This window comes from Carassius auratus, chromosome 27, assembly GCF_003368295.1.
Source record: "Carassius auratus strain Wakin chromosome 27, ASM336829v1, whole genome shotgun sequence".
Taxonomy (NCBI): Eukaryota; Metazoa; Chordata; class Actinopteri; order Cypriniformes; family Cyprinidae; genus Carassius; species Carassius auratus.
In genome coordinates this window covers 8,501,909-8,512,091 of record NC_039269.1, presented here as the reverse complement: position 1 = coordinate 8,512,091, position 10,183 = coordinate 8,501,909, and the positions used below count along the sequence as shown (strand labels likewise).

Sequence of the window (10,183 nt, the reverse complement as noted above, 5' to 3'; positions counted from 1 at the left end):
CGAGGTAATTTAAATGCACTTCACAGTTCCTCGTTCAGGATGTGTGCTGAGTTTTCTCGGTAAGCCACAACGTGATTGTATCAGTTCTGCCAGGGCTGCTCAGAGTTTCACACACTCTTCTACCAAAGACATCGGTGAGTGAAGCCAATATTTGATGCTCAGAATGAGCCTCAATCCAAATGTATATTAACTGTGTTATTGTGTGTTTGCTTTTGTTTGATTTTATTACAGCAGAAATCTGACATCAGCAACCAGATAGATACCAATGGATAATTTTAGTGATGAATATTTCGAGAACTTTTTCGATAATCAAAATGACACGCCATATGAAGGAGAAGTCGTAGATGGAGAGGTTGCTTTATGCAAGAAAAACGATGTGCTCCACTTTGGAGCAACAGTTCTCCCAGCTTTCTACTCCATTATGTTCTTTCTGAGCTTGTTTGGAAATGGACTGGTGCTGTGCATCATCTACAAATATGAGAAGCTCAGCACGGTTAACAACATATTCTTGCTCAACCTCGTCATTTCAGACCTCATCTTCACCTTTAGCCTCCCTTTCTGGGCAGTCTACCACAAGTCTGAATGGATCTTTGGCCAAGGACTTTGCAAGTTGGTGGGAAGCTGTTACTTCATCGGCTTCAACAGCTCCATCCTCTTCCTCACCCTCATCACCTTTGACCGCTACCTTGCAGTGGTCCATGCCATCTCTGCAGCCAAGAGCAGAAGGAAGGTGTACGGGTTTGCATCATCGCCGTTATCTGGGTGATCAGTATTTTGGCTAGTATAAAGGATATAGTTTTATACGATGTGATGAAGGGTGGAAACGGTTTGCTGTGTGAAATTACTGGTTACCACCGAATTTTCCTCACAAAATGGGAGCTGATTGGTTATTATCAGCAGTTTTTCCTGTTCTTCTTGGTGCCTCTGTTCATCGTCATGTACTGCTACATCCGCATCACCATCAGGATCATGTTCACTCGCTTGGCGGAGAAGTGCAGGGCGGTCAAACTCATCTTTGTCATCGTCTTTACCTTCTTCATCTGCTGGACGCCTTACAATGTGGTCATCTTGTTGAAAGCCATCAAGAAGTCCTTTGGAGAGCAGAACGACTGCTCAGATGCCCTCGACTATGCACTGTACGTCACACGAAACTTTGCCTACCTGTACTTCTGCATCAGCCCTGTCTTCTACACTTTTTTGGGGAAGAAGTTTCAAACCCATTTTCTGAAGCTTTTGTCCAAGAAGATAACGTGTCTGAAAATCGATTATGCCATGCCGTCAACAACCAGTAAAACCACATCAACCAGGAGCCCAATCACTGACTACTGAACATGAACAGGACTAACAAGAATGTGGTTTGTATGTGTGAAATGCTTTGCTTGATAAATGTATTGTTGGCAGGACACAAATACGAATGACAAGAAAAAAGAAAAACTAAGAATCCAAAGTGTCATGTTTCCTTTGAGTTTAATGTCCAGTTATTTCTCATTCTGTGCATATTAATGACTAGTATATGTCTAAAGAGTTCAATTTTAGCTCATTTAGAAAAAGCATAGATAAGAATTGTAATGTTTTACTTTCTACTTGTATATTTGTACATATGTAAATATTTTGTCACAAATACATTTGATATCAGAAATATTTTTTTAAATGTACTCTATTAGCAAATGTATTAATGAAAACATAAGTCAAATTTATTTTACTTAAAAAAAACATATATATCAAAGGTATTTGTGACATTGCAACATACTGTGTATCATGTAACCTAAATCTACGGATTCATTTGCCATTTAATCTCTCTTTACTTGTGGAATTTTATCTTTTGTGTAAAATTATTGTTGTAAAGGTTTATTCAGTGCCATTAATTGCTGGTGTATTCTGAGAAAAAAAAGTGACAGGAAGTTTCCTGATATGATCTATTCCCCCATTTGGTGACCTGTTCTTTGAACAGTATATAAGCTTACGCATTTGTCAAGTTCTCTGAAATTAGTAAACTTCCTGTCTTGTGAACACCTAAATACTGTTCATCAGAGCATTGGTATTCATCCGATCTGTATTTTAAAAATGAACTTATTTCTATAAGGCATGACAATAAATCATTATAAATGATCTGTTTGTTTGTGATTGTGGTCATCTAACTAACCATCTCTTAGTGCTTTGCAGTTGACACATTTCTTTTTAAGAATGGCTTGATCAAAAATGAGGTCACTGTACTGTTGGTTTCTATGGCTGTTATCAAGCAGCAGATTGTACGAACTTTACTGTTTACAATCCTAACTGACTGGCATGGGTAATTGAATAAAAAAAAAAAAAAAAGCGACATGACATTCAGCCAAGTATGGTGACCCATATTCAGAATTGGTGCTCTGCATTTAACCCATCCAAATTGTGCACACACACACACACACGCACACACGCACACACGCGCACACACGCACACACGCACACACACACACACACACACACACACACACACACACACACACACACACACACACACACACACACACACACACACACACACACACAGAGCAGTGAGCAGCCATTTATGTTGCGGCGCCCAGGGAGCAGTTGGGTTCGATGCCTTGCTCAAGGGCACCTTAAGTCGTGGTATTGAAGGTGGAGAGAGAACTGTACATGCACTCCCCCCACCCACAATTCCTGCTGGCCCGAGACTCGAACTCACAATCATTTGATTGCAAGTCCAACTCTCTAACCATTAGGCCACGACTTTCCCACAATACCTTGCCAAATAAGAATGTTGCAACATTCTGCAGAAATACCAAATACATTATTTCCGAATAGAAATGACAATAGCCTTTCACAGGGCTGTTTAATTCTGATGTTCTTGGAATTGATTCTGATTCCAGGTTCTAGAATCGATTCTTTGCCATTGTCTTCCAATTCTTTTTTTTTAATGAAAGATTGCGAGATTGAACGTCTTGCCGTGACCACAGGGTATAAACAAAGACAATAGACTTTATTAAAGCCATGTAACTGACAATCAATTAGCTAGCCTGCATTTTGGACAAATTTGGCATGTAATGAATGAAAAACACTTACAACAAACACTAAAATTGAATAATAAGCAATATAGAGTGACTATAATAAAAAGTGTTCATATATGGCTAGAATGTTTCAGTGTGATATACCCAGGGCTGTGCACAGACACAGTTCCCAAACCAAAAAAGAGGACACAACGACTTCATTGTCGATTTTTTATTAGAGTGGGCTCTCCCTCACTCTCTGAGCCTGCTTCTGTCTCATCTTCAATGGAAGAAGGGGAGAGTGAGGTAAGTTGAGCCAGTGAGTAAGTTGACCCATACCCTGCATCTTGGCAACTATACACTTTTACTGTCAAGTGACAATGTATTTTAGAGCCATGCATAATTTCTGCCAGACTGTGAAAAGAGGACACACGGCAATGGAAACATTTATTCATTTAGCAGACGCTTTTATCCAAAGCGACTTACAGATGAAGACAGTGGAAGCAATCAGAAAACAACAAAAAGAGCAATGATATATAAGTGCTATAACAAGTCTCAGTTAGGTTAACAGTACACGTAGCATGGGATTTTAATTAATATAATAAATAAAAAGAAAACAGAATAAAAAATAAAAGAAAGAGCAAGCTAGTCAGAGGTCTTTACACACACACACACACACACACACACACACACATACATATACAATTGCATAATAAATGAAAAGAAAATAGAATACAAAAAGATTAGAAAGGTAGTTAGATTTTTTAAGAATAGAATTAGAATAGTGAGTGTTAAAGTTAGAGGGTGGGTTTTAAGATGGAAGAGATGGGTTTTAAGCCGATTCTTGAAGATGGCTAAGGACTCAGCTGCTCGGATTGAGTTGGGGAGTTCATTCCACCAGAAGGGAACATTTAATTTAAAAGTCCGTAAAAGTGACTTTGTGCTTCTTTGGGATGGCACAATCAAGCGACGTTCACTTGCAGAACGCAAGCTTCTAGAGGGCACATAAGTCTGAAGTAACAAATTTAGGTAAATGGGTGCAGAGCCAGTGGTAGTTTTGTAGGCAAACATCAATGCCTTGAATTTTATGCGAGCAGCTATTGGAAGCCAGTGCAAATTGTTAAACAGAGGTGTGACGTGTATTCTTTTTGGCTCATTAAAAATTAATCTTGCTGCTGCGTTCTGAATTAATTGTAAAGGTTTGATAGTATTGGATGGAAGACCTGCCAAGAGGGCATTGCAATAGTCCAGCCTGGACAGAACAAGAGCTTGAACAAGGAGTTGTGCAGCATGTTCTGAAAGAAAGGGCTTGATCTTCTTGATGTTGAATAAAGCAAATCTGCAGGATCGGACAGTTTTAGCAATGTGGTCTGAGAAAGTCAGCTGATCATCAATCATAACTCCAAGGCTTCTAGCTGTTTTTGAAGGAGTTATGGTTGATGTGCCTAACTTGATGGTGAAATTGTGATGGAATGATAGGTTTGCTGCAATCACAAGCAGTTCTGTCTTGGCAAGGTTGAGTTGAAGGTGATGGTCCATCATCCAGGAAGAAATGTCTGTTAGACAAGCTGAGATGCAAATAGCTACCGTCGGATCATCAGGATGGAATGAGAGGTAGAAGTGTCATCAGGATAGCAGTGGTATGAAAAGCCATGTTTCTGAATGACAGAACCTAATGATGCCATGTAGACAGAGAAGAGAAGTGGTCCAAGAACAGAGCCCTGAGGCACCCCAGTAGTTAGATGTTGAGACTTGGACACCTCACCTCTCCAAGATACTTTGAAGGACCTATCTGACAGGTAAGACTCAAACCATTGAAGTGTGGTTCCTGAGATGTACACTAAACACTTTAATAGAGACAGATGTTTTCTCTGTTTTGGAGGAATGAGTATTGTTAAATTATATCACATTGCACCATTACTTGATGTTAGGGGTATATAATTTCATCAGTTGTTTATTTATACTATTATAGTTTTCATTAATAACCATTTCTATATAGACGATAACTGTGTCTAGTGTCCTTATGAATGTTGTTGACATGACTTTGTGAAAATGTAACTACAATATGAAATTGCATAGATGAAAATACTTGTTCTACAGGTCTCTGCACTAGTGTTATATGCTACTGTTTTGATAGTGTTGATAACATTTGCCTTACAGTATGTGGTATCCTGTCAGCAATAACATGTCTGTGGGCTTTTTGATTAATATCAGTTTAAGTTCAGGCAGTGTTGCCAGATATTGCTTGCTATTTAGAAACAAACAATTAAATATTGAAATGTAAACTTAATTTAGTTGGTCTTATGTTGTTAAAGTTAACTTACTGTCTGTAAAAGGAAATTAATTGGTTTTTAAATTATTATTAATTTCACATAGGTTGGAATCAGATTCAGTCAGATGGTCATTTTACACACCGACTCAATTTGGGTCAATTTACCCCAAACCTGGGGCAAATTGAGCCATGGGAACACTTTTTTTTTCAGATTCAAATCAAGTCAAATCATATAAAATTGAGCTTTATTGTCATTCTGCTACATGTGTGTGTCAGGATAGACTCGGGAGACAGAGGTAGGTGAATTCAGAACAGTGATTTATTGAAATATATATATATATATATATATATATATATATATATACACACACACAAGTGTTCGGTGAATCCTTTATCCTCAAGTGCAAGGTGAAACTCTATAGTTCTGATGCGGGCAGTATGGTAGTCACATGGGACGGGAATGCAAACAGGTGAGTTCACTCAGTTCTCTAATGTCAAAGCCACAGTCACAGATCAATCACTTATATTCTCTTCTTCTTTAGATGCCGAGGACAGTATCAACTCGGGGTAATCATAGGAGACTTCAGCGACCGCCGAATCACTGGTAGCAAACTGGTGATCCGCGGTCCTCAGGGTAGGAGAACAAAGACACAGGTTAGTGTAACACCAAAGGTGAGTATACACTGCATCTGACTTGCAGGAGCTCAGGAGACAAGTGTTCCTGTTGGAGTCTTGACGGGGAACTGAGGTACGGGTGAGTGCTCTTGTAGTGGCAGTGATTGGATCTGTGATGTGGGGCAGGTGTGACTAGTTAATAATCAGGGGACGCTGTGAGCGTTGATGATTGGCAGAGACCAGGCTTGCCAGATCCCTGACACTGTGAACATGTGTAGGACCACAGGGCTCCTTACGAAAAAGAAGTTTATTCAAGTGTGCTATTAGTATACTTTTTTAAAACCCAAAATAGGAAAGTATGCTTTTATGTACTCCTCAGAAATATACTTAAAATGACACAAGTATACTTGACTTAAACTTACAAAAAGACTAAATATATTTGAGCTATACTCCTAGAATCCATGTTATCATTATTATTTGGTAGAGGGCGCTAGTACACATCTTCTGTACAGAATAAAAAAAAAATACACAAGTGAAGAAGAAAAAAGAAACAACAGATACTATACCCAGGCGGCAAGGAAGTCGACAGGAAGTTGAAGTTGGCCGCGTACCGCCAATCTTGTAGCCGAACTTCACTTGCGTTAGCATTCCCATTGACTCCCATTCATTTTGGCGTCACTTTGACAGCGAATAACTTTACATCTGAGGCATTTAAAGACTCCATTTGTCCATTATTTATTTCTAAAGATACACGACAATGTATAAAGGGCTCCATTACCTTCTATGTTACATTATGGCCCCATAGAAACAGTTTTTGTAAAAATAGGCTAACCATTGCATCATAAACACTCGACTCTCTGTCACATTACCGTACATACAGGAGGAGAAGCTCGCAGGCAATTAACTTAATATGGCGTACTGGCGTTACATTTTAAAATACTATACAAAATAATTAATCAGAATACTTACTCCTGCTCACTCACGACAAAGAACTCCCCACTCAAGCTCGCCGTCTCTGCAAGATTAACGATGGCAGTTTGCACGCACAGCTACTAGAAGATTTACATCTGTCAGACAGGTTGCTTACCTCGTCAAGCTTTGTTTGAGTCTGCACGTCAGAAACAGAAGTACTAAAAATAGCTAAAAACGGGCTTCACTTGTCTCAATTGACTTCCAATGGGGTCGCTGTATCCATTTCTTTTACTGTCTATGACTATACCAGGGGGCAGCGTTTCATATTTTATTGAAGCTTCCCTGGGCGCTGCCATTGATTAGCAGACCCCCTCCTGCTGTTAGCATTCCATTGACTCCCATTAATTTTGGTGTCACTTTGACAGCAAATGACTTTACATCTGGGGCATTTAAAGACTCCATTTGTCCATTAATTATTTTTAAAAGAAACACAAAAAAATTTATAAAATGCTCCATTACCTTGTATCTTACCTTATGGCCCTGTAGAAGCAGTTTTTGTAAAAATAGGCTAATGATTGCGTCATATCCAGCGACTCTCTGTCGCACAGTTGTCGAAATTAACGTATGGACAGAAGGAGAAGCTCGCAGGTAATCTTTTACTGTCTATGAGACAATTGGGGGGACGATTAATACTAAATACTATGAAAAATAACAAAATAATTAATCAGAATACTTATCAAAATTTGCTCCTGTGGTGATTCAGATTTCGCTTGGCACAGCGATTAGACGACTTACAGGTTGCTCACGTAACATCTACGGCATCAAGCTCAGTTTGAGTCTGCGCTGTACGCTCGACCCCCAGAAAGTGCGTGCTTCTAATTGAATTCACTTGTCTCTGTTGAATCCAATGGGGTTGCTGTGTCCATTTCTTTTACTGTCTAGGTATTATATACTTACACATGATACTAACAAATGTAGTCTAACACGATCATCTGACATGAAACAGCATCAAACCTGTAAAATTATGAAATAAAATGTTTACTGATGAAGAGGTAATAATTACAGTCAAGCTTTGGGGTGTTGATCGATCATTCTGAATCCAAGTCAGTCTTTTTTTCAGATTTTTGTTCAAAAATTAATTATTTTTTTAAGAAACTTACCCACATTAAAGTGTTTTAAAAAAGATTGCATGACGCTTTTGTTTACAAGCAGAAGCCCTGCTACATACTAATTAAACATAAATATAAATATACAACAATTGAAGTATAAGAAAAACAACCTTTACATAACTGATATACTAAAAATAGTTGGCTATTCGTACACATAATCTGAGACTGTACAAAAACTTTGCATAAATAGCACTTTTATATCATTGCTCTTTTCTTGGTTTTGATTGCTTCCATTGTCCTCATTTGTTAGTCGCTTTGGATAAAAGCGTTTGCTAAATGACTAAATGTAATGTGGCGGGGAGAGTGATCACACAGGTGACAGTAATGCAATTAAGTCCCCAGACTGACCAGTGGATGAGAGTAGACAGTGCGGAGTGCAATGCACAAGTAAACATCATCAAATTGGTTTATAAAAGTGTCTAGTGCACATACAGAGGTATATTTGTGCTTATTTATAACCTTTAAATTAATTCAAAATCTCTTATAATCTTTCCATTTCCGTTTTTTCACAAACAATAATTTTTTGTCATCAAAACACAGTTTCCCAGAAGCACTTGTTCCCCAACAGCGTCCTGTGAGGAATCAAATCACATCCAAGCCCAACAAACTATTCATCCAATCAAATCCAGCCACCACAGGGACGACCAATCAGAAGCCAGTTGCTATCCAGACATCCAGTCGTGCAGGCAATCAGTGTGGAATGTGTGGAATGTGTGTGTTGAGTTTTGTTTTTTCGGAAAGCCACAACGTGATTGTATCAGTTCTGCCAGGGCTGCTCAGAGTTTCACACACTCTTCTACCAAAGACATCGGTGAGTGAAGCCAATATTTGATGCTCAGAATGAGCCTCAATCCAAATGTATATTAACTGTGTTATTGTGTGTTTGCTTTTGTTTGATTTTATTACAGCAGAAATCTGACATCAGCAACCAGATAGATACCAATGGATAATTTTAGTGATGAATATTTCGAGAACTCTTTCGATTATCAAAATGACACGCCATATGAAGGAGAAGTCGTAGATGGAGAGGTTGCTTTATGCAAGAAAAACGATGTGCTCCACTTTGGAGCAACAGTTCTCCCAGCTTTCTACTCCATTATGTTCTTTCTGAGCTTGTTTGGAAATGGACTGGTGCTGTGCATCATCTACAAATATGAGAAGCTCAGCACGGTTAACAACATATTCTTGCTCAACCTCGTCATTTCAGACCTCATCTTCACCTTTAGCCTACCTTTCTGGGCAGTCTACCACAAGTCTGAATGGATCTTTGGCCAAGGCCTTTGCAAGTTGGTGGGAAGCTGTTATTTCATCGGCTTCAACAGCTCCATCCTCTTCCTCACCCTCATCACCTTTGACCGCTACCTTGCAATGGTCCATGCCATCTCTGCAGCCAAGAGCAGAAGGAAGGTGTACGGGTTTGCATCATCCGCCGTTATCTGGGTGATCAGTATTTTGGCTAGTATAAAGGATATAGTTTTTTACGATGTGATGAAGGGTGGAAACGGTTTGCTGTGTGAAATGACTGGTTACCACCAGATTTTCCTCACAAAATGGGAGCTGATTGGTTATTATCAGCAGTTTTTCCTTTTCTTCTTGGTGCCTCTGTTCATCGTCATGTACTGCTACATCCGCATCACCATCAGGATCATGTTCACTCGCTTGGCGGAGAAGTGCAGGGCGGTCAAACTCATCTTTGTCATCGTCTTTACCTTCTTCATCTGCTGGACGCCTTACAATGTGGTCATCCTGTTGAAAGCCATCAAGAAGTCCTTTGGAGAGCAGAACGACTGCTCAGATGCCCTCGACTATGCACTGTACGTTACACGAAACTTTGCCTACCTGTACTTCTGCATCAGCCCTGTCTTCTACACTTTTTTGGAGAAGAAGTTTCAAACCCATTTTCTGAATCTTTTGTCCAAGAAGATAACGTGTCTGAAAATCGATTATGCCATGCCGTCAACAACCAGTAAAACCACATCAACCAGGAGCCCAATCACTGACTACTGAACATGAACAGGACTAACAAGAATGTGGTTTGTATGTGTGAAATGCTTTGCTTGATAAATGTATTGTTGGCAGGACACAAATACGAATGACAAGAAAAAAGAAAAACTAAGAATCCAAAGTGTCATGTTTCCTTTGAGTTTAATGTCCAGTTATTTCTCATTCGGTGCATATTAATGACAGTTCAATTTTAGCTCATTTAGAAAAAGCATTGATAAGAATTG

At 39.2% G+C, this 10,183-nt stretch overlaps 1 protein-coding gene and 1 pseudogene across 2 annotated transcripts; both read left to right on the top strand.

Annotated features, from left to right (window-relative positions):
- The first annotated feature begins 44 nt into the window (after window positions 1-44).
- On the top strand, window positions 45-1,447 carry LOC113045346 (C-C chemokine receptor type 4-like; annotated as a pseudogene).
- Window positions 1,448-8,619: 7,172 nt separating this feature from the next.
- LOC113045345 (C-C chemokine receptor type 4-like) lies at window positions 8,620-10,080 on the top strand. Of its 2 annotated transcripts, none has more exons than XM_026205682.1 (2): window positions 8,620-8,766; window positions 8,867-10,080. In XM_026205682.1, exon 2 carries the CDS (start codon window positions 8,898-8,900, stop codon window positions 9,960-9,962), a length of 1,065 nt encoding a protein of 354 aa, XP_026061467.1. In that variant the 5' UTR covers window positions 8,620-8,766; window positions 8,867-8,897; the 3' UTR covers window positions 9,963-10,080. The 2 variants fall into 2 exon arrangements, with proteins under 2 accessions (XP_026061467.1, XP_026061466.1); XM_026205681.1 differs by having other exon boundaries at window positions 8,864-10,080.
- Window positions 10,081-10,183: the final 103 nt, after the last annotated feature.

Coding starts and splice junctions, on each gene's coding strand:
- LOC113045345 (XM_026205682.1), top strand. CDS start 8,898: ATGGATAATTTTAGTGATGAATATTTCGAGAACTCTTTCGATTATCAA.